Source organism: Alligator mississippiensis, chromosome 1 (assembly GCF_030867095.1).
Source record: "Alligator mississippiensis isolate rAllMis1 chromosome 1, rAllMis1, whole genome shotgun sequence".
Lineage (NCBI taxonomy): Eukaryota > Metazoa > Chordata > Crocodylia > Alligatoridae > Alligator > Alligator mississippiensis.
Genome location: NC_081824.1, coordinates 319,289,841 through 319,314,876, shown reverse-complemented (window position 1 = coordinate 319,314,876; position 25,036 = coordinate 319,289,841). Strand labels below are relative to the sequence as shown.

The following is a 25,036-nucleotide window of genomic DNA, read 5'->3' as shown; positions in this document are numbered from 1 at the left end:
AAAACAGATATTGGGAACTGTAACCAAGGTATTTAGATTATGCTATAGGCAGTGGCCTTTGGTGCGAATCCCAGCACATGGGAAGTTGGAATGTTTCCTTGATCTATCTGCAATCTCATTTCCTTCAGTCCTTTGTTGGCCAAAACAGTCCCAGTGGCACATCACTTTGCTATCAAAATATGCCTAACTTAGGACAGCAGGGAGAATAACTGCTTATCTTAACCCCTAGCAGTCATGTCTGGAAATCATTCATAAAGCCATAACTTCTGAGCCCTACAATCAAATTTTGGCACTGTGCAAATTTCCTTGTCCCAAACCAGCAATTTTACAAGGGGTAAATATGGTTTGTAACCAAGAGATTAAAGAAAGGCACATGTGACTGACATTACATAATGTAAATTGAATGTCTGAAGTCTGGTCTACACTAGAGAAATTTGCAGGCCTGGACCTCTGATATGGTCTCCATGAATAAGTCCTGTGCAAATTTCATCAGACCCTTCCCCTCACTCTGTTGGAAATTATCTTTCTCCCTTGCTGAGATGTTCTGCACAAAAGATGTTCTGAGACTTTTGTTGGCCAAATTAACCTTTGTTATAAACTAGCTGCACTGACCACCATAAATTCCCTTCTTTTCTCAGGATAATCTAGCAATCCCATTATCAATATTGTAATGATTGCACTTGCTTACTATTTTTAGGTCAAGGAAAAATACAGGTACTAGAACTCAAAATGAGCTGTGATTGCTACTTCTATGTGTGGCAGAAAGCCACCTTTGTCTCCCCACCAAAAAACTCTGCCCTGTGACAATTTGATTAGGATGGGCCCAGCAGAGAATACACACCTTTACCCTATCTCTTTAGGTAACCTGAGCTGGATATATTCCTGAGGGAGGGGGGAACCTGCTCCCTCTGCCTATGTAACTAGTATCACAGACCTGGGTGAGGGGCTTGCTCCCTGGTGGGCTAGAGTCTGCACAGCAACTAGTGATGTATTTCAAATTGGTTGGCTGACAGCCAACTGGTGCTGGCCTCCATTGGACCAGGTAAATGAGGTCACAAGGGCTATATAAGTTAAGGACTGCCCAGGAGGAGGGGGCAGCAGCCATGAGGGAGACTCAGAGACAGAGAAGAGCTGAACCATCTGGTAACTTGCTCTCTTTCTCAAAACTCATGATCAAGGAACTGCCTGCCTCCAGAGGGAATCTCCACCTGCCTCTGGATGATACTTGTAAGTTACCTGAGATCTAACTAGATATACAGCTTGCAGTAACTCAGATGCGTGGTCAAAAGGCTACCCAGCCATGGGAGTTTGCTCTATGGGATTTCTCTGATATTGCTCTACCCTGTACCCTAGTCCAACCCTACTCCTTGTAATCAGTAAAGTTCTCCTTTGTACCTAGCATGGGAGACTTATTGGGAGTGGGTCTAGATTATGCCTGGGGGTCCCCTTGGTTAGGCTGACTAAGGGAGACCACTACTTGTGCTTCCGACTGAGGGAAGCATCCCAACTTCTTGAAGTGAATCAAGTACCCTTGAGGGCTACTAGGCCTGTGTTTCCCAGGGTGTACAGAGCCAGAATTAAGTCCAAAGCCCTGGGAGGTGGCAATGGAACCCCCAGGCTAGCGGGTGTGCTCCAGGAAGGGGGTCGGTCAGACGTGAGGCACCCCAGGGCGGCACTTGGAGCCTGGAAGGTGGTCGGGCACAGTGAGGTGGGTGGCTCAATGCAGGGGCGCCCCCTACTGGCCCACCACGCAATGCATCTGACATGTTTAAATCCCAAGCTACGAGGGACATTTTTCAAAGTGCCTATGGAATTCAGGCACTTAGTTCCTTTATATTTCAACAGGATTTTGCCTACAAATTTACTAGACACTTTTGAAGATTCCCTTCCCCTTCCGCCATCCTTCCCCGTCACAGTACTGTTAGCTCCTATTTTTCATTGTAGCAGCCAGTACAGCAATGTGAACCTCTAAGAAGCAGATGGTAAGTCTGATATTTATCTTCCTCCTGGAAAGGAAAGATCAGGGAAGAGCTATTCCTGGAGATTACAAGAGATGAAAAGGGTGTCTGATGATTATTTAGTTCAAGAAGGACAAAGTACTGAACACTTTGAAAAACAGGACAGATTTGGGTAGGAGGATCAGAAACAGATGTCAAACTATTTTCAGGATAAGAGGAAAATGAAATGGAGGACAGACTCCTCCAAAGAATAATTTTCAGTAAGTAAATGTGACATTAAGAAATGATACCAGCACAAATGACTAATTTACTTCTACACCTCCCCATATACCACCAATATAAACACTTAGGGCCTTTACACTTTGCACATTAAATGCAATTTAAATGCAAGCATCTGTGCATTCAAACAGGAAATCATGCCAAGTGTACTCCTACTATAGTAAAATTGCATCTTTTCTCACAAGGAGCATCTCCAGACTGCATTAAATAAACTATGCTACATTATCATCTGACCATTCCAAGGAGATCATATGAGTAACTGCCAGTCTTCCAGTATCCCAGAGTGCACCACTCCCAGCCTCCCCATTACTGTAGACAGTCTATCTACCTGTCAACATGCTACTGCTCAGGAAGGTGGGACTGGCTCTAAGTCAACACTGCTGCCACCTCCAAGGCATGACCTTCACTGCTGCTCCTGGACAGGTGAACTTGGAGAGGGAGTTTACATCAGCCTGGGTGGCTTTGAAGCCCCAGTGGGGGACCACAGCAGGCCCCCCACACCTCTGACTGGCTGCAGGGGTTGCCTGTCATGTGGTCCCACCCCTCGCTGCTGGTTTGTTGGGGCTGTCTGTCATGCAGCCCTGCCCCTCACCTCTGATTAAGAGAGAGGGGCAGGGCCACATGGCAGACAGCCAGTCTGGTGAGGGGTGGAAGCAGCAGCCATTTTGTGCACAGCTTTCGAGCAGGCAGCCCTTCCTCCCCTCTCCCCCACCCTGCCGGGCTGCTGCAATGCTCCGAGGACTGCTGGCTCCCTCTGAGGAGCCAGCATTTTCTTTTCTGTAAGGCTCCCCGATGGATTTTGTAGGCATTGCACCTAGATTTCATGAGCAATGCTGGATTTCACAGAATCCACAAAATCGCGAATTTGGTAGGTCTCTACTGATAACCAATAAAAATGCATAGAAAAATCTGTTTTTCACAGTATGGAAAACCAGAGAATAAGAGAATTCAGTAATAGCAAAGCCTTTGTAAAAACCCATAGGAACTAAAAAACTCCACCCACATCCAGATTAAAAAAAAAAGGAGGAAATTTGGAGCTACATAACACAGTCTGTATTTTAAATTAAATATAGCACACAATAGAGATTTCATATTTGTCTGCTGCAAAGCAAAATGAATATAAATATATGTAGGACTTGGAGTAATTCACTAGCCTTTGCCTTGGAAGACAGATGTGGCTGCAAAGAGAATGCCTGATAATATACATCAGTGTTTCACTGCCTGGTATGCAGATAAATTTTATTTACAGAAAAACCTACATAAATAACCTAAGATCCTAAATCACAGTTTCTCCATTAAGCTACATTTCCTGTCTTCCTCAAAATTATCTACCTTTTTGTTTTATTATGCTGTAGTGTTCATAAATATTCATGAAGATTTCAAACCTTACAAGATGTCAACGGCAGAGGCCTGCACTGAATCCGCCACCTAAATCATCCTTGTCAAAGCAAAAAGCCTCAAATAATGCAGGAAGGTAATAACCAGGTAGCAACTGGCAAATGTAACACAGCCCTTTACCTCTATGTCAGTGGCTCAAGTTCAACTCATGGTTGAAATGACCAGAAAATACAGAGATATATATCTAGATAGACTAGATGGCAGGTCTCTGTGTGCCAGAACTGGCCCACCGACCATATATTTGACAATCCTGCTCTTGGTATCCCTTCCCCTAAGACAAGGTGAGGGGCATAATAAGAATGTACTATAGGAAAAAGTCCGTTGTTTGTGCTGACATGGCACCTTGGCTTTATGGATACATATACTATTTTAGCTTGCTGAACATGACAGGCTGTTACTCTTTACTTCAGTTGGCACAGAGACCCAGATTAATGATACTCACCAAAAGGTGGGCGATACTCCCACCTTTTTATTTAAGTGCAATTTATTATAAACACTTCCCCTTTCTCATATGAGAGAATAACTGCTTCATGTTTTAATCCATTTAAACAATTTAAATGGAGTGCACTATTAATATAAAAAAACCCATAGAGCCTATGCAGTGTAAAAGGTTTTATTGTAAAAAGCTTTGTTTAATCTTTTTCTTGGCATTTTCAATCCAAGCTTATTGGATGGCTTCTGTAAGCAATAGCTGGCAAGTTAAATACATGGAGCCAGATCCACTTGGTGCTAAATACCTACTATGAAGCTGCCTTTAACGATAGAAGCTGAGGATCTGGCTCAGGAATTGTTTTGCATTATCCCTGAAAGACTGTGATGTTAAACAGACACTTGTTCCTTAAATCTCTCTTCAATTTAAAAAAAAGAAAGAGGACTGTGAAGGGCACCATATTTCATGTAGAACACTCACAGATTATCAACTGTGCATTTACATATGGTGTTTCTGATACACAGCTGACTAGCCCATAATCAAATTAACAAGAGGCTGAGTCATGATGAGCAAAATCAGGTTATAGTTTGAACGCTGAAGAACTGTTTTCTTTCATTAAGCTAAAGTGAGGAACCAGGAAAATTTGCTCAGAGAGGAAAAGCCATTCCTCCATGCAAGAATGCTGTTCCAGAGTATAAGAGTTAGCAAGTAGGATAAGTATTTTGTTTAGTTTTTTATTTTGATTGTGCAGGAGCAATAAAAATATTTCTCCAGCTTTTCAAAGTATTTTCTGTGGATTCAGAACCCTTACCTCATGATGGCAAAGGAAAATAATTCTAATGGCAAGGCAAACAAACACATCAGTTAACATCCCCTTAGCTGGCAGCCCAGGGCAGATTAATATTAATTTTCTAAACTTTTTAGGGGCCCCGCAGGCCACATCTGGCCCCCAAGCCACATTTTGCCACCCCTGCTTTATCTCCTCTTGTTCCTTTCTAGCTTAATTGCTCAGGTTAGTTAGTGTGACAGGGGGCCACCTGGGGCCGAGCTCTGTGGCCCGCCCACCTGTCACCGTGACAGGAGGCCTACTCAGGGCCAAGCTCTTCGTGGCCCGCCCACCTGTCTCTGGGCAACCGCCCGCTTATCTCGCTCGCCATGCCTTTGATGATAATTGATTCATATATCGATGTCAATTAAGCGGGAGGCTGCCCATTGTAATGCCCCGATGCCAAGGGGCGCTCTGCGGCTCCAACCTCCCCTAATACTGCAGCCCAAGCCTTGCAGATGGCATCACAGTGTTAACACTGTCACCAGCCCCACACTGGGCCCCAGAATCGTCCTAACAGGACCCCTCTCTGATCCTCTCCACTCAGGAGGCTACTCCGCCATCATCCGGGCTACCTAGCCCCCCCGAAGCCATGTTCCCCTCTCGGGTGTGGTTCCCCTGGAACCTTTGGCTACCTGGCCCTGGCCCACCTCCAGGCCAGTCGGGACCCCAGGCCCCTGGCTCTTGGGCGTCCCTCGCGGTGGGCCCCCAGCCCTTTTGACTACTGTAGTCCTGGCCACAGCTTGGGCCAGTCGAGGGTACTCTCCCCTTTGGGCTGGGTCTCTCTAGCCGCTCACTCTGTCACTGGGCCTCACCGTGCCACTACTCCCCGTCCTCCCGGGGGCAACCGCAGCACCACGCCCAGATCACTCCTACTCTCAAGGTCCGCCCCCTCTGGGCCCCTCACAGCCCTGGCCCTCTGGGCCCTCCGACAAACACATGGGTAACCCACCCGGTGGTGGTGGGAGCTAGGGGTTAAGGCGCCCCGACCCGCCTTTCACCGGGGTGATAACTGGCCTGGCATTTCCTGGGGGCTCCCGCGCCACTGAGAGCCCCACCAGGCCACCCACTCCCAGCACGGTGCAGTTTCAGGTCATGCCCAGGACCAGGAGCCTCCTTGCCAACCCCTTGCAGCTCCCCCTTACCTCCGGGTTGTTGACAGCAGCCCTGCGGCCAGGCGATGTTGCTGCCTGACCTCCTGCAGCCAAGCTGCCTTGTTTATATAAGCAGCCTAAGCCTCAAAATGGCTGCCCTAATCAAGCACCTGGAGGCTGCCAGCTCCAGACCCTTAAAGTGGCAGAGACACCCTGTGCTCTGCCACAGTTAGGATCGGCTTTCTTCAGTCTTCCTTAAATACTTTCAGCAAGAACACTTGTGTATAGTCCCAACTATCTAACACTACTGAATATTCTCTAGGAGCACCTTCACACTCCTCCCCCATTCAGCTAACTTCATTCTTTTGGACCCATCATTTTAAAGGCATCCCGCCAAGTGCTCAATGAAAGTCTCCATTGAAGTTTGCAGGTTCTTCTCTGTTTACATACCAGATTATAAACACATTTTTTTTTTTTCCAATGGCCACAATTAACAAAGAAGAGAGAAAAGAAGAGGGAGTGTGAGCATACACACACTTCGCCTCTAACAGAAATTCTAATGAATACTTTCTGGATCATTTTGATGAGCACTGGAAAATTAAATTGCTTCAGTGCTGTCAACTACACCAGTGATGTAGGACAGAACATACATTTTCCTCTGGAAAGCTGGCACTTAAAGGATGCATCTCTGGCCAGCATCCAAGTGGTTAAAGTGGGGAATAGTATTTTCAGCTACTATCAAGAGACAGAAGGAAAAAAAAAACACTATAAAAAAAATCAGTAGTAAATATTTCAGTAGCTGCAGATATCTCTTACCAGGTTCCTTTTCCTCCCCAAAACATTTCATCCTTGCCTCCACCACAAGCCCCTTTGTCACCCAGAAGGTCTAGCGGAGCTGTAGTATACAAGCACCTTTCGGCAGCCTCTGATAATGCAGCATCAGCTCCCCTGTTTGACCTTTTAATTCTTCAACTTCTGTTAATGGACTTCAATGCCAACCTTTACTGGTACTTACTACTTTTAACTGAGCTTATATCCTTATATCCAGCCTTCTCCCCAGTGCTGCCCAATCTTTTCATCACATCCTCTGGCTCCTTCCTGTCTACACCCTTTTCCTCCTTTCAACCCTCTCACCTCCCAAAAGCCCTCCCTTTAATAAGATCTCATTTAGTATGCTTAAGCAAGCAACCGGCCCCAGTTAGGATGCAACAGTGCACAATCATATTGCAATTACTAACACCCACCTTCCACTTGTGGATTACTTTATTTGCTTTGTTTTGTCCTCTGTGAGAGGGTAAACTTCTCATGACAGATCCCTATCTACTTGGGTGGCCTGCAAATCCCTGACTCACTGAGGCCCCTTGGGGTTAATGGAATATAAATAAAGTTAATAACAACTCTTTAAAAACATGATGGATTTTAATTTTTTTATATATATAAATCTGTGTTAACAGTCAACCTCACCTAATCCTGAACAAGCGGAAAATCAACCGAGTTTCTATTGTAATCCAGCATGTGGGCAGCAGGGAGCCTGAGTACAAACCCTACTTTCACACAATTTGCCATCCTTCCTTTTTCACAGATGTCAAGTTACTGCAGCCTACCTCCTCTACCAGGAAAGGCTAAACTGAGCTCACTTCTGATCTTGTAGTAAGTGTCACCTCTGATCAAGTCCATAAGTATCACACTTAAACAATATGATGGCTGGCATTTCCTCGGGGAGCTGCAAACATTACTTCCTCTAGATTCCTCTCCCCCTTGCTTGCTAAATGATAAGATTCCCATTTAAGGTAACTGAACCAGAAAAAGGGAGGGGAGAGAGAAGTCTCACATCACTCAAAAAGCCCCCAAATGCAGATCAGCTCTTCACTGATTTTTATTCTTGAGAACAAAGAGAAATCCATGAAGTTCAGTTTCAGTGTCTGGTCTTATTGGTGTTTTGACATAAACTAAGAGGGCAGATGGTAGAGAAATTATAAGGAGATTTAAAATTAAAGAAATAGTGTCATTGTACGAGTAGATGAAACTTTTACTACTGTGCAATTAAAAGGTTTACAAGGGGGGTGGGGTGGGAGGGGGAGGTCAAAGAAAGAACATGATAGCAAAACCACATAGGAAAATACAAAAAGGACTAGATCCCCACCAGTCAAGTTCCAGGTCACCACCCTGCTTTTTTAATTTAGTTTGGGTGGTAGCAGAGCCAGCCTTGGGAGTGGGCAACGTGAGCAACCATCCAAGGCACTGTGGTCAGTGGGGTGCCAAACACCCCACTGCCCCATCCCACCCCAGCTGATCCCTGCCTCGGTTGGGCACCTCTTCTCCTGCCTAAGTCCAGCCACTGACCCCCACCTCCATGGGGCTCCCTCATGCACCCCTGGCTCAGCCACATGGGGCAGTCTCTGCCCCACCCCCATATCCCTAAGATCATGGTGTGGCACAGCGCGGGGAGGGACAGGTGGAGGGATGTGGAGGCCAGGCTAGCCCTGCTGCCTCCTAATTAACTACCAACTTTTTGCTCCTCCCTCACACACGCTTTCCTTTCCTGGCCACTGGCTCTGCTCTGCTCCGCTCTGCTCCATGTGCCTGTCCTGGCCTGCCCTGCCCCTACCAGAACATGGAGCAGGTAAGTGCCCTGTTCCACTCCTTTGTGCCTCTCCCCGCTCAGGTGGCCCCAGCCCCAGCCACAGCCCCAGCCCCAGGCTCAGGCAGTGGCAGGAATGCAGAGGCGGTGCCATCTACCTGCAGCTTGGGAGCTGGTGTCCCTGAGGTGCTGTGTCCAGGACGCTGCTGCTGAGAAGCCAAGCTGGACAGTGCAAGCGGGTGGTGCTGCTGCAATCCTACACCCCTGCCCGTCCACTTCTGCCTGCAGCACACCACTGAGGTATGGGGAGGAGGGGCATCAAAATACAAGTTCACCCAGGGCGCCATTTTCCCTAAGGCCAGTTCTGGGTAAGTATCTATGTTTCCCCAGGAAGAGACCTTAATTTGATCCTACCACCCATTTCTGGAAGGGGAAGGCAGACGGGGGAAAAAATCTGACCACAAACACCAGCCCTTTGCCTGGTACACATCACTTCCCTGTTTAAAGGCCAGACAAAACGTTAGGTAGGGTAAAGGTAAAGCTGCTTCTATTCTTGATCACCCTCTCTCTTCCTACTGCTACTGCACAGCAGCAGTCTCACATGAAGCTTTCCGTTTACACTGTACATCATAATGCATGCAAACTGCAGAAGGCAGTAGGGTGTCATGCCTCCTTACTCCCTGTTGAAAATCATCTTTCCCAAAATGTATAAAAGGCCAGGAACACAAGTTTTATACCTCAAATACATTTGATTCAAAAAATCAAACAGAAGCCTTGACGTTCTGAAATGAGTTTTATAATAGGTTTCCTGGAGGAGTGTGAAAAAAAAATGTTTCACCTGGACAACCAACAATTCATAAAGGTCTATAGTATATATTAATCCCCCTTATGCTAAATTTGTCTTCTCTCTTTCATTTAGGTGTTACTTAAATCTAATTCCAAAAGAAGTTTTATCTGTCACAATGTACTCTGCCGTAAGAGCTCCAAAAAATGTTCTGGCCAGAATGACAATTATTTTGCCCTCTTGCATTTATCCCTGGACTGAGTCTTCAAAATATTTTTTAAACATCAAATACAAATTCATAGGAGTACCTACTCTCATAAGAATTAGGGAAAAGGAAAGAGACCAGTTAATAACTGAGCAACGACCCACTTTTCATCACTCTGTGATGAGGAAAGCATGAAAAATAAGAAGTGGCCACTATTATATCAAGTGCTCTGTACCATGATGATGCCCTACAGCCCATCAAGTTTCTGAAAAATTAACTCTCTAATCTCACAGTAAGTCATTACAGGTTCCACAAAGATACTGGAAGTAATGGCAGAGTGAGTCAGCATTGCCAGGTGTATGACAATTATCGTATTTTTATGATAATTTCAACCCTTGTACGATGTATGATAGATGATACTAAAAGTGTTCAAAAAGTATAATAATTTTTTCATGTACCTATTTAGGAAAAACATGCCAGCCTCTTCTGATCCCTTCTGGTTTTCTGAGCCTCGGGCTGAAAGGGCTCTCCAATTTTAGGAAGTTTGAAAACCACTGCACTTGGGAATTTTGCCAGAGAAGAATATATTCTAATGCACCAATAGTAGGAAAAGGCCAGAGCAAAACAAAGATTGTGTACTAGCAGTAGCTAGTAGCTAGCAGCAGCGCTTGCCCCATCTCTAGTTCTTGATCAGTTCCACAGTGATATTACAATATTCACATTACTACATCTCTTTCAAGGTATCTCAAGGCCATAAATTAATGCCTTCAAACAGCCAATCCTTCTGTCTTATTAAATTCCATAAATCTATTTCCTACTTTTGGCATAAATATTTTCTTTTTGCAAACTAGTTAAAAGTCAAATAAAAGTGACCAAGCGTTTATAAAAAGCTTCCTACCTATTCATAGGATCTATTGCTATCAATTTCCTAGACATACTCATCTGTCCTTTGTATTCATCTTTTTGCTGGTTTTTACGGTGGGAAGCATAAACAGAAGTAAAAATGTCACTGGAGAAACTGGCTAGATTCTAGACTTTGCAACTTTAGTTGGGTTGTTAATACATTTAATTTTATTTAAAGAACACGTAAAGTTTTGTTGTTGTTTTACCTGGGCCCCACTGAACCACACTTTTAGCCTTAACTGTTTTGTTTACAAATTTTCTGAATTTTTTTTTTTTTTAATAATGCCAGAAACTTAAAAAAGGGGTTGACAAAGGAAGACCACAGATGGGGAGCTTATGAATCCCACTGAAAAGGTGCTTCCATCCTGGATTTTTAGGTAATCTAAAGAAGCTGGTGTACTGCAGAGTTACAGCAGGGTAGGATGTGAGCATGAAGGAAGATGGAGAAAAGTGAACAAAGAAGCTTTTATTCACACTTCAAACAATCAAGGCCTGATCCAGAATTCACTGAATCAGGAACTGTTTCTCCATTGACTTCAGTGGGCTTTGAAATGGACTCTAGCTGTTTTATATAGAAAATAAGTGTTTGATCCCACAGACCATATGCTTAGTTCCACACTCTGGTGTTGGTCACTGATGGTTGAAAGGTCTAAGCACAGACTCATCCCACCAAATATCACTCAACTCCCTATTCCTCAGAGTGACAAATAAGCATCACCTTTCCTCTTGTCAAAATTGCTGCTCAAACCTGTCACAGCCAGAACGGCTGTGTGCCTTTCCAGAGTAATTCTGTGCGCCTGTTTGTGGGCCCATGGCCATTTCTATTCTGTATATGCTGCTGCTGGTGGCTGCTGCATAATTGGGAGAGGGTAGACCTCCTTCAGATGAAGCCACTGGTTGACCTCGTGCTGCATAGCTCATTCCTACCCTACTCAAGTCTGCCACCCTGTCCTAAAACAGATGCCACACCGATGCTCCTTTTCAGCTTTCCTTTAATACCTCCCCTGTATTCTTTGAGAGTACCTTCCACGTCACTTCTATCCCTGGCCAAAAGTAGTACAAACTCCAAGCTGCTTCTGTTAGCTGAGCCATGCTCATGACCCTTCCTGAGGGGACTGGATCACCCCTCAACTCAGCATGTAGAACTACAGCAACTTCTTGCTTAATTTAATGATCATTTTCTCCCGTTCCTCCTTCCCCCACAAAAAAAAAAAAATCTTTTTCCCTTGTCCCCAGTTTCCTTCCCACAGCTACTCCTCTCTGGCAGTTCCTTTCAGGACTGCTTCCTCTCTATAGGGCTGTACAGCTGCCCCTGAGACAGCAGCTGTCTGCATGCACTGATGGCTTTCACCTTCCTGGCCTCCTGCCACCGCAGATACAAAATACATCTGATCTCTCAGAAGCTGAGATGTTCTGAGGCCGCCTGTCACTGCTGGGCTATGCTTCCAATAAAAAGATGAGGAAGGCAAAGGTCCATCATCCTACCCTTGCTCTGCTCCTCAATATACATTTAAGAGGCATTTTGCTTAACCTACTGCCCTATTGCATCTCTTCCCCTGCTTCCCTTTTTAATCCCACATAGTCTTACAGGTAAGCTTCTCGGTGTCAATTTAACAGTTCTGATAGTCTATTTTCTATGAAGAAAAAGAGTAAACAAAAACCCCCCAAAACTTTGAACAAAATGGTTTATTTACTTCTGTTACACTTAAGGTTACCATAATTGAAAATATTAACAGGAAAAAGTTGTTCTTCCAGTTTTGTTTACTTTGTGCACTGACCATGCTTTGTCTATAGTGCAAATTAACTATTTTACTTGAATAAACAGTTTTCATTTATCTTCCCGTGGACTTTTCAAGCAAAGGCATAACATTCTTCTACAAAGATATGAAAGTGTAATAGCAGAACTGCTGAACTGTCCTGACAGTTTGAGCGCAAGATGTAATAAGACTATTATCACTTTAAAAAAAAGACTGACTAGACATAAGGTTTATGTCCTCTTTCTATTTTCTTTTTTTGCTGAAATCATCACTTTCTTTTCCTAAAAATAGCTATCAAGTTCCTAGCAAGTCTTTCAATGCTTGCCACATGAATTAAATGTTACTTCCTTAAAGGTTAACAACAGTGAACAAACATGCCACGAACTCCATTCTGCTACATATTTGAAGGGTTCTTTCTCAAAAGGGAGGAAGGATGATCTTGTGGTTAAAAGGGAAGGACTAAGAGTCAAGACATGTGGATTTTACTCTTCAGGGGCTTTCCGTACAACCCTGATCAAGGCATTTGGGGCCAGATGCAAACTGAGAAACCGGGCTTCTAAATGAAAGTAGAACCTAGGATGGGTGGATGGGGGGGCGGAGTGGGACACGCATGCGTTCTGCTCTAGAAATGACAAGACAAGCACATACATTTTGGTCTGAACGTTTCCCTAGGTTCCTAGGTGTAGGCCTCTGGACATACTTAAAACTGATCCAGTCCGAGTACCTAGAGTGCTTCAGTACCTACCTAAAATCTGCTGTGATGCATCATCTGAACCCTGCCCCACAGAGAACTGCCAGGACTATCTATACACTTTACATCAAAAAGAGTCACTGGATAAATAACTACAAACAACCGTGGAGATAGGCACCAAGACCCAGCTCTCTCTCTGAGAGCAACGCCCTCACAACTGGTCTAACAAGTCAGGTTCTCCCTTGCTGACTTTCCCTCTGGCCCCATGCCTCCCACACTGTTGCCTACATGGAGGCCCAACTTCAATGGCAAAGGTGAAGGATCTGTTGGATTTTAAAACCTGCTGGTTAGGGTATTCTCCTGGGATGTGGGAAATCCTCTCTGGCAAAGATGAGCCTGGGACCCATGCCCGGATGAACACTCTAACTATTAAGCCATTATGCAAAATAGCTGTAGCACCATTGTCGCCATCAATTAGATACTTCTCTGGTCACTCTGGATCCGGAGCAGACAGAGGTAACAATGTGCAGCTGAAAGTCAGGGACATAATTTCCTATTGGCCAGTTCCCAGCACTTCCCTGCGCTCTAGATTGCCCTTTGGAAAGATCCTACCACCTCCCATTCATTGTATGTGGATATTTGGGACTTAAGGCTGTGTGTTTGGACCACCTTTCCAGGGCAAGGTGCCTATTTATGAAATATACTGAAGCAAGAATGGAGGCACCTATGAAGCTAAGATGGATGCAGTCCTTAATCTTTGTCTCACTGTTAAAATAAAGTACCAGCAAATGTCAGCAAATAATGAATCCCATCATGTGGTATGGCATAATAATCTTTTGCAACCCTTACAGATATCATGTGCCCAGGGGCAGGAAATAAGAATCAGATGCTTACCAGCATCTTGTTTGTCATTTCCGTTTTCACACATATCTATCCTATCAGTGTGTTGTCAAGCCAATTAGTGTCTGTAGAACTTGCTGAAGTTCTTAAAGGGAACACCATGACAGCCAGCCAATAAGAAAAATACATGCATGCACATGTGACAGGGAGATTGAGAACATAATGAAAATACCATATATCACTACAATAGCACTGTACCAGTATTAGAAAACAAAAAAAGCTTCCTTTGTACTCTTTTAGAAAGGAAACTCAATCCTACTGTTCTGTTGAAAAAATACTGCACAGATCTTCCAATGCCCTGGGAACCGTGCCAATTAAGGCGCATATGCAGAGATGTATCACAGGAAGAATGAATTTTGGAAGAAGGCTGATAAAACAGAGTGAAAAATTATGTTGAAAAATATTTAGGAAATCAACATAGCCTGTGTATGTCAGTATGCAGGAAGAATAAAAATCTGGGTTCTCATCATCATCTTTCTCCGGCTACTGTATCTATGAACAGGGAATCTGAACAGTGAGATTCTTGACATTAAATAATTCCATCCTCTCCTACACTATTTATTCTACATATTATCAGTAATTTGCTATCTTTTTCAAGTAGGGTTGGAGTGCTGTTGTTGCCATGATAGTCCAGCAAATGTAAAAGCCCCAAGGGCCTTTTGTAATATTGTTTGTTGGGCCAACTATATATCTGAGATATGTTGGACAAGCTTTTGGGAACAAAGTGCTCTTCTTCAGGTCTCAGAGACCTGCAGAAGAATACTTTGTGCCTGAAAACTTATCAAAGATCTCTCCCAAATATACAGTCAGTCCACAAAAACCTCCTTGCCTACTGCATTTTTTTAAAAAAGCAAGTACCTCAATCTAATATTGGAAATGTATATTTCTATCCTCTGGGACATCAGAAGCTTTACGAGTTATTGGAAGCAAAGGACTCAACTGCTTGATATTGTATAAGAAAAATCTAACATGCTGATACTCTGCATGTCATACTTCATCTGGAAGAAAAAATTTTAAATCTAGATGTCAACTCCTGAAAATAAGGCATTTCATAGAAGTTGGGACAGATCACACACCAGCACAAAAAAAGTGACATAGCATAACTGCACAGGACTCCACTTACAAGCAGCGAGGCTTTCATGATTCTAAGTTAATAATTAAATTGAGTGCAGGGCCCTTTTGGTGTTTTGTGTATAAAAGAAGCAGCAAAAGGTGTCGAAAACAAATCTAAAAAAGTAAGAAAAAAATTTCTTCCTCAATCAAAATACAAAACTGTGGTTGCTATGCTGATGATAGACAGCACACTTTAAAAGATAAATTTATTTTAGGCTGTCCTAAAAGCATCAATAGAATGGCAATACAAAGGAACACCAACATCCTCTACTACAGAATGGGTGTCAAACTCCCTTGGCCCCATAGGCCAGATGTGGACCCACCTCCAGAGGCAGCATTAAACACTACAGGTTCCTGAGCTATAGGGAATGACACACCTGCTTCTCACCCCTCTGCTGCCAACAGACATCCCCAAAGGGTTCCTCTGTACAGTGGAATTTGGCAATGACCTCTGCCTCTGCATCCCTGTCCCCCTCCAGGAGCCCCAGGCCACATCTTTAAGGCCCCTCTGTGCTCTACAGGGCATTCTACATTCCACTGACTTGCATTCCCAAAACGTTAATCCAGGTGTCTCCCCGTGGGCTAAGTACAGACAGTCAAAAAGTCTGAATCCATTCAGTCTTTGCAGGTTAGTCTAAGCTGTGTAGATTGACCTGATAAGCAAGTGAACAGATGTTCACTTTTGATTCCAGAAATGTAGCCACATGCCTTCAGTGGCTCCAGCCAGAAGCCAAGGAGTGCTAGACCATGCCTCCCTGCTTGGCTGGAGCACACAGCTTGGGCCAATGCAATCCTGCTCACCCTGGAAGGGTGGGTTTGTGGGAGGTGCAAAACATCCTGGAATGCTGGAGGACTGAGAGTTAACCTGAATTTGGATAGCATCTGCAACAGAAGTTCAATAAATTGATTTAACCTAAATCGGTTAAGCCTGATGCTACATCTATCCAGGTTTATCTTAAACTAGTTTCTGTCATTTTGAAAGTGATTTATATGCACTGAACTTTTGTTGTGTTACAGATTTGAACCAGTTTCTGAACACTTATACTGGCTTACATGTAATTTCTGTCCCTAGCCTTGATGTTTAGCTCCATTTGGACTTGTAAACATAATTCTTTTTAAGGCACTGACCTCATAGGCACTGACCTGTTTCCTTCTGGCCCATCTAATACATGTCTAAAACAGAATGGACTGACTCAAATCAAACCACACGGAGAACACTTCAAGAACAAGTTTATCTCACAAAGACAAAATAGGTCATTGTAGGCCACGGAATGTGCAAGGCCATGGATTATGCAAGGCCACAAACACATATCAACATTTAAAAAAAAGACTGTAGTAATGTGTTCCTAGAAGCAAATGAGAATTTTTGGCAGCAAATTTTTATATGCAAATCACAGAACATCTTTATTAGTGCAAGGATGAATTCTAGTTTAACCACTACTTTCAGACCTCTCATTGACTGCTTACAGATGTTAAAAACAAACAACAAAACAAAAAACATGCTTTATTGGAAGAAGCAACGTGTTACTTGGACCTGGCTCCGCAGCACCTGTACAGATCAGGCACTTCAGTGGGGTTTTTGAGCTTTTTCTAAAGCTGATTCAGTCAACTATTAGATAAAAGCATGAAGAAAGCCCCATTAAAGCGCCCAATCTATACAGATGTGGGGCAAGCTGGGTCCAACTAATGTGATACCTCATCTGGGCATGTGCTGGGCTTGGCATTGGGGCATGCTGGATTTAAAGTAAAGTGCCATTTTTTGTGTTTTTTAACGTCTGTACAAAGCCATTTATACAAAGAACATAGGTCTCCAACCCACAACATACTGCAATTAAGAGAGACACAAGAACGGACACTGCTTTCCCCTCGCCGCCCCCCAAATCACTCATTAGCTCTAGGACTGTGGCTACTGCTCTTATAGCCAGCTGCCTTGAAATCCCCTGTTGTGCTGATTAGCGCAGTGATTCACTATAACCTGGGCTGGCTCAGACTCAGCCACAGAAGGGAAAGGAGAGAGAGAAAATTCCAACAGCATGGCACCTGTGGAAAGATGCCTTCCATATCTCTGGACTGAGCAACACAGCAAAGCAAGCAGTGCCTATATCCCCAACTCTACAGGCTCTATAATGAACCTTCACCAGCTGCGTTCTGAAGCCTTCCCCTGTAGATCTCTAAAGGGTCTGAAGCACTATGCTGCCCTCTACCATTTTCTTTCACATGTTCATATCAGAGGAGGTGGGTTCTCCCAGGGACTAACAGATCCTGGTGCTCATACTTTTAAATGCTCGGGTACAGGGACAAAGAAGAACAGTAGAGGGATCTGGTCTCAGGAAGCAAATGTAAAAGGACAGTGCTCAGAGCCAACTAGGCTGCGGGTGGCTTCAGGCAGCTTTTCCAAGAGCAGATAAGAGGCAGAAAGGCAGCTGTCAGGAGTGTGGAGATGGTTTTTAGGGAAGTTTCTGCTATTCAGACATGGTAACTAAATTTCCTTTCACAGTTGCAAGGTTCAGCCTTAGCAGGAGGCAGAAGTTCATCCACATGATGCTTGGCTGCCATTTACCCTGCAGACAAAGGAACTGGATTATTTTAATTTTTGTTTGCCAGCCCCAAAAAATTGTTTTCAGCCCATCCTGCAAGTGGAGGTGTGCCCGTGACCATTTGGTTTTCAGCCTTTTCAGCTACCACCACACACTGTGGGAGAAAGTGTCAAACAGGTTTCCAAGCTTTAAGGGCTTTAGTCTCCTTTAAAGGAACAGGCAGATGGAGGGCATGGAGAACATGACTTAAAAGGAAGAAGCAATCTCAGAAAGACAAGAATAATGCTGTATTTTTGAAAACAGGATGGGCTAGAATATTCCTCTTTCTGGTGTACCAGATGCTGATGACCCCATGGTGTGAGATTACCATGGCATACTACAATGGTACTGCAAATAAGACTGTAAGCTGTAGCCTTAACTGAAGACATGCAAGTTACCTTCCTCTTTCATTCATTCACTCATTTTTCAGTTAGCAGGCACTTAGTCTGAAATGCATTTTACCAGCATCATAAAAATAAAATAGTAAGTAACTAAACCCAAATAAAAATTGTGTGTGGGGGGCAGAAAGCAACAACTATTAGCTGACACACAAAGCAATGCCTAGTACTGGGAATTACAGTCAATCCTTTTCTATGTGGAAATAAAGTGAAGTAGTAATCACAAACCAGCTAAACTTAAAGGAAGCAATTACTGATTTTCATTCTTTTTAAATGTCTTAATGTTGTCCTTTAGGTGCTATAACAGCCAACAGTTTAGCTGTTCTGTCATCGCTAGGATGAGATCTCTATTTCCAAGAGTAATAACAACACTCTATGACTGGCATCTTACCAAATTTATTTAATAATGAAATGTCAACAAAACCAATACGTTCTATAGACTTGGACAGCATTCATGTACTATCACTCCCACCCAGTAGTGCAAATAATATCGGTGGTAGTTAAGATTTTATGACTGGTATCCTTAGGTTTTTCTTCAGAGCCTTAATGTTGAGACTCTGGGTTGGCCACATGGGTATTGCACTATTTGACTTTCCTCTCAATTTGACCTCCAGGAATACATACTAGTCTAAAGCCCAGCTGTAAAAGTTTTATTCTAAGTCAGTACAAATACCACAGGGGACTGGACATGATGATCTTACAGGTACCTTCTGGTTCTATGATATATAAACAAATGGAAGACAGTAGATATAAGCTGGTCCGAGACCCTGAAAGTCATAAATCTGGAAAGAAACAATGCAGTACTCTGAATTAGGAGATGGGAGGATTGGGGAAAAAGCAGGAGGCAGGCCTCATCTCTTTAAACTTTAGTATCTCTCAAGGAAAGCATTGTCCATATGCCCAAAATAAAAAGGAAGTCATACATGAACTGTCCAAAATGTATCTTAGCAAATTCACGAAGCTGGGGTCTAATGTTACTGTCACATCTTCAGTAAAATGGGACAAATCAAAGATCTCAAATGGGGAAATTGGAAGAAAGCCTGACAAGCACAAATTAGGAGTTTTTTGACAACCATCCCTCTCTCATTTATACCTGAAAAGAAGAGAATGGACCCCAAAGTTGAAGTAATTTAGTACCAAATGCCTCTAATGACTCAAAAGCCATTTTTGCAAAATAGTAAACAGGTACACCAAGGGCCAGACAGAAACAAACAATTCATATCAGAAATCACTACATATACCAATTGAAGGCTGTTTTTTTGTGGCTAGCACCAATTTAGGATTAATTCAGAAGGAGCAAGTATGAGGACAAGGATTCAGTTGCATTTCAATATCCATAAACCATTGAATCAGCTAGTTTTCAGTCCACGTGTCAGACACTTAATTGACTCCTGAGGACAAAATATTTTAGTAGACTGAGTCAATCATTATCATCAGAACAAGAATAACAAAATAAGTATTCAGTACTTATCTAGTACCTTTCAGGACTATCACATTCTGTCCTAAAACTCAGGTGCTAAATTGTAATATTCTCTTCAGAAGGTTTACCAGATTTTATTTCACAGAATCATAGAAAATTAAGGTTGGAAAGGACCTCAGGAAGTCATCTAGTCCAAACCCTGCTCAAAGCAGGACCATCCCCAACTATACCATCCCAGTCAAGATTTTATCAAGTCAGGTCTTAAAAACCTCCAAAGATGGAGGACTGTACAACCTCTCTGGGTAAGCCATTCCAGTGCTTTATCACCTACCTAGTGAGAAAGTTTTTCTGAATATCTAACCAAAACTGCCCTTGCTGCAATGTGAGACCATTGCTCCTTGTTTTGTCATCTACTTCTACTGAGAACAGTCTAGCTTCAGCTTTTTTGGAACCAACCTTCAAGGAAATTGAAGGCTGGTATCAAATCCCCTCTCAGTCTTCTATTCTCCAGACTAAATAAGCTTAGTTTCATCAGCCTCTCCTTAAGTCACATGCCCCAGCCCCCCTTTGCTGGACTCTCTCCATTCTGTCCACATCCTTCATGTAGTGTGGGGTTCAAAACTGGACACAGCACTTCAGATGTGGCCTCCTCACCAGCGCCAAATACAGGAGAACAATCACTTCCCTCTGTCTGCTAGCAACACTTCTACTAATGCAACCCAAGATGCCGTTAAGCCTTTTTTGCAACAAAGGCACACTGTGGGCTCACATTCTTGCTTACTGCCCACTGTAACCCCCACGTCTTTTTATGCAGAGCTGCTGCTTAGCCAGTCAGCCCCCAAGGCTGTACGGGTACACTGGATTGTTCCATCCTAACTATAAGACTCTGCACCTGTCCTTATCAAACCTCATGAGATTTCTTTTGCTCCAATCCTCCAATTTGTCTAGGTCTCCCTGAATCCTAGCCCTACCCTCCAGTGCATCTACTACTCCCCTCAGCTTGGTGTCATCTGTAAACTTCCTGAGGGTGCACTTTATGCCATCTTCCACATGGTTGATGAAGATACTGAACAAGATATTGGCCCCAGGACCAACCTCTAGGCCACTGCACTTGATACCAGCTGCCAACTAGACATCAAGCTATTAATTACTACCCTTTGAGCACAATAAACCAACCAGTTTTCTATCCACCTTGCAGTCCATTTATCTAACCTGTACTTCCTTAGTTTGCTTGCAAGAATGGTCATATACTTGTGAAATGTATAGCAGGACTTTTAGAGAGAAACACACACACAGCTGTTCACTGAATCAGAATTCAAAACTGTTATTTCTTCCTGAGTAAAGTATATTATTCAGTGCTAAACAGGTTTCCCTTGCCAACCACGGTTTTGAGTATCCACGGTTAATATTCTATATACCATTTTGCCTACCACAGTACACAGTTTTGAGTAACCATGGTTTTCCGTGGGCACCCATCAGCCCGCCAACCACCTGGCTTTGCTTGTGCCTCTCCTTCCCCCCCACAGCCCCTGCTCCCCCAGCCAGAGGTGGCCCTCAGGCCTGCCAGAGGTGCACGTGGTGACACGGAGCTGTCCTACCTGTGGTAGCAGGGAACAGCAGGCACACTTGCCGCTGCGCTGTTTCCTTCCCCCATGACCCGGATGGCAGCGGCAGAGCAGCCGTGCGGGGATCTCCTCGCTGGCTGCTGCTCACCCTGCACTGACCCAGTGACACGCCTTCTGTGCCTGCCACTGGTTTGAAGGGCACAACCCCTCACCACTGCCCTCAGTGCAGCCCTGCATACAGGAGGTGAGTCGCTAGCGCAACACGGGGCGAGCAGTGGTGGACGAGAAGATCCCCGCGCGGCTTCTCTGCTCCCTCCCACGCCGGGTTACAGGGGAGGGAAGCAGGGTGGCAGGGAACAGCAGCCCTAGCTGGGCTGGGTCACGGGACAATCCAAGCCTGGAGGCTTGAGCAGGGGTGTGGGTGGGCAACTCTCACTGCCACCAGGCTTGGATTGTCCCACAACCAATCCCAGCCACAGCCCCATCCGTGGGTTGCTGACTGGCCAATCGCAGGCCACCGGAGGCGGGCACAAAACACCGCCACCCCGCCATTGACACTGGTGGGTGTGCGGATGTACCACAGTGTGCTGCGCGTGGCCAGCCAGCATGTCCCTCCCCTCCCCTTTCCTTCTCCCCCACCCTCCCCATCCCCCAGGTAAAAGGCAAACCACAAAGGTACCCTAGGGTACACCTACACCCAGTTGATCACTCCATGTATTAAAGGCAAGTACTGTAAAAATGATTTTTATACACTACGAGCCAACTGCCTGTCAAGAATGACCACACACACACACACACACACACACACACACACACACAACACATGCATGCGTGCGTGCCTGCATCCCTTCCCCCCACACTGCCTTGGGCTGGGGCCAGGGCCATTCCCCCTTTTCCCGCCACCGCGTCAGGCCATAACCGCCCCCCTCCCTTTCCTGTTCCCCACCACCTCCCCTCCCTGCCGGCTGTTGTGGGGGGGGTGGCCCCTGGCTCCAAGAAGCAGACTGGTGGGGGGGGGGGTGCTTAGGCCAGCACTGTTCCCCTTCTCCCCCATTATGGTGGTGCTCCAGTCCGTCACACCCTTCTGCCTCCAAGGAGCAAGGCGCTGCTGCCTCGGCTCCCCCACCCTCTGTCTGGTCCTCGGCACAACTTCAGAATCATGGCAGCACTCCCCCATGCTTGGAGCACTCTGATTGGCTGTTTCCATCAGCCAATCACAGTGCGAATAAAGCATTATGGATGGACAGACAGACAGACTTAGGCTTGTATAATATTTGAATATTGTACAGTATTCAAGTCCCTAACCCCATTTTTCCCATAAGCCTTTAGTTTTACCAACCACGGTTTTGCCAACCACGGATGGGAACTTTCTGGAACCTAACCCCTGTGGTTGGCAAGGGAAACCTGTATTATCCAAGTAGTTAGGCTTTGTCTTGAAAACAAGTTTTGAAAAAGAACCAAAGGACCATGTGGTGTTTTTTATCCATACTCGTTAGAAAAAGGTTGCTTGCCAGGGTGCAAATTTAGTTTTTCTTAAAGGAAACATGACATTAGATATTTTCAATAATCTTTAAATCACCAAAGTGGGATCCTTAGATAAGAGTGGCAGGCATCTGACAGGAAGTACAGTTCATTGTTAAGGTACCTAGGTTCGATTCCTGGCTTCGAGATGCCTAGGGTAACTTTTTAAGAGAGAGAGCCTGGATGCCTCATTATCCCATCCCTTCCCTACCTCATTGTGAAGGTAAGTACATGTAAGGTTATGAAGCCTTTAGAAATGGGGCCACATAAATACTTACGATTGGTAGCAAGGTAACCACAGAATCATAGAGAAGTAGGGCTGGAAGGGCCCTCCAAAGGTCATCTACTCCAGCCCCACACAAGAAGCAGGATCATCCCTCTGCCAACCATCCTATACAAATCCATCTCAGGATGGCCTCATCTATAAACCTGAACTCAACTACCATCTCTATATGCAGATGACTAAACATATACTTCTCTACTCTACATCCGTCTCCTCTTGGCCAAATGGAAATCTTAGACAGTCTCTTCAACTTTTAAGTTGATGCCTGTCTCCTCAAGACAGATATTAACTGTTCCTCCATTCCTACCTGTTACTCAGGCCCATAACCCTGGGCATCATCTTCACCTTCAGGTTCTCGCATCCAAACTATGCTTAATTCTTGCAGGTTCTTTCTGCATCAACGTTTCTAAGATACTATCTTTTCCATCCATCCATAAAGCACAACCTCTTGTTCAATCTCTCATCATCTAAGTTACTGCAATATGTTTCTTTGCAACCTTGTCACATGCATCCTTTTCCTGCTTATGCTCATTCAGAATATTGTTGCAAAGAACATTGTCCTAGGGCATCATTTAATCATCTCAAAGATCTTTCACCACACCCTCTTCCCCTAGCTACTCCCATCTATATTACATAAGTTATTTGTCTTCACCTTCAAGATCTCTCACAGCCTATCATCACACTTCCAACCAACAAAAAAGACATACTAATTAACCTGTGCTACAATATACTATTGAGATCAACATCTTAGTATGATTCCAGAACACAAACGGATAAAAGTAATATCTACAATAACATTAGATAGGTTAAAAAACAAGGGACAGAAGTTCCTAGAAAGAAAATTTCCACACTATACAAGTTATTGCACAATTACACCCTTCAGGATTTCTTGAAGCTTTCTCTGAAGCCACTGTCAGAGACAATGATCTTGATACAGTACTTACAGTACTTAGTACAGTGTAAAATCAAAGTCAGTGTCAGAAACTGAATTCTGGATTAGATGGGCCACTGATCTCCTTCAGTAGTATCTAGCAGTTCAGACTCTCCTGTATTGTACAACACAGAAACAGAATCTGCCCATATGTAGTCGAAGTTTGGCATCTGTACATTTTGCTAGAAGCAAGATTCTCTTGGAAAGAACAGACTGTGGGCCCCAAGGATAAGAAGGGAGAAGACCTTGGGAAAATGATACCGGGAAGTAGTAACAGAATTGCTGCAGGACATAAAATTATTTTAATTCTAGTGTTCTGGAGAGCCACGAGGGAGACCATGAAAGTGAATAAGGCTTCAGTGAAGAACTGAAGCACAAACAAGGATTTAGATTTTAAATAAATATTTAGAAAAGAAACAAAGAACAAAGCTTGGTAAAAACAAAGAGCTGCACAAAAGAAGGTATGCATTATCATTTCCATCCTGGCCAGGAAAGCATTTTCTTCTTTGATTCCAGACAAAACAAGAATTCCTATAGAATAAACAAGTTTAAGGGAATCACATTACAGAATGAGTAACTGTACAAAAAGTAAAACTATACTTATTTTGCAGCACAAGAGCGGCAGTGAGATCAGTCTGCCTACTGTGCACCACAGCCAACCTTTTATCTAAACATATAAATGGAAATCTACAAAGGATACCCCAACCATTCTATACAAGTGAAAGATTTCACACTCCCTCAAATGTCCTTCATTTGAAAGCTTGTTAATATTTTTAGTCCCAAAACTAGTGACGTACCTCACTAGTTAGATATCCTCACCCTTTTACTGTTGAAAATTATTTATATTGGAACTAAAGAAGTGCTTATTCTGAAAGAAGGAAGTCTACCACATATTAAGAGTTCTGTGTGATTACTTCATGACTCACATTTTGGGTCTTTGTCACACACTGCATGCCACACTTGAACGTCAACAGATTGAGAAGTTGATTCTTATGTGCATTTTCTTGAATATACACCAGAAGACAATCAGCTAATTTAGATCCTAAAAGAACTGTCAGATTGCTACATGCTGTTCCTCTAGAGCAGGACTGTCCAACTGGCAGTCTGCAGGCTGGATGCTCCCAACTGCCTGCCACAACCCCCATTACTTCTGCTGCCGCAGTGGCAGCCAGGGTTTCTAGGGCAGGGAAGCATGGCCACAGGGGGCCCAGTAAGCGTGCTGCCCACACAGCAGCACTAGCAGTGGGGAAGGGGTGTCATGGCAGAGGCAGGGGAGGGAGAGGTGGGGTGTGGGCTCGTGGCTTGCCCACCCATACCAGTGGTGTGGAAGTGGGGGGATGATTGTGCTGCTGATGGAGCAGCGGGAGGGGAGCTAGGAGCTTGCCTGCATGGCAGTAATATTTGCACGGCAGGGAAACTGTGC

The 25,036-nt window shown here is 44.3% G+C and overlaps 1 protein-coding gene across 8 annotated transcripts in view; it reads right to left on the bottom strand.

Annotated features, from left to right (window-relative positions):
• SH3KBP1 (SH3 domain containing kinase binding protein 1) overlaps window positions 1–25,036 on the bottom strand; it is a 361,711-nt gene that overhangs the window by 207,982 nt on the left and 128,693 nt on the right. The window contains exon 1 of one of the 8 annotated variants that reach the window (XM_019495084.1): window positions 6,802–6,847. The exons of 6 other annotated variants lie outside the window; for them this stretch is intronic. In XM_019495084.1, coding sequence (XP_019350629.1) covers window positions 6,802–6,832 — 31 coding nt within the window. In that variant the 5' untranslated portion in view covers window positions 6,833–6,847. Of the gene's footprint in view, window positions 1–6,036; window positions 6,107–6,801; window positions 6,848–25,036 lie in introns of those variants that run through there. One more of the 8 variants, XM_059720878.1, reaches the window with a different exon arrangement.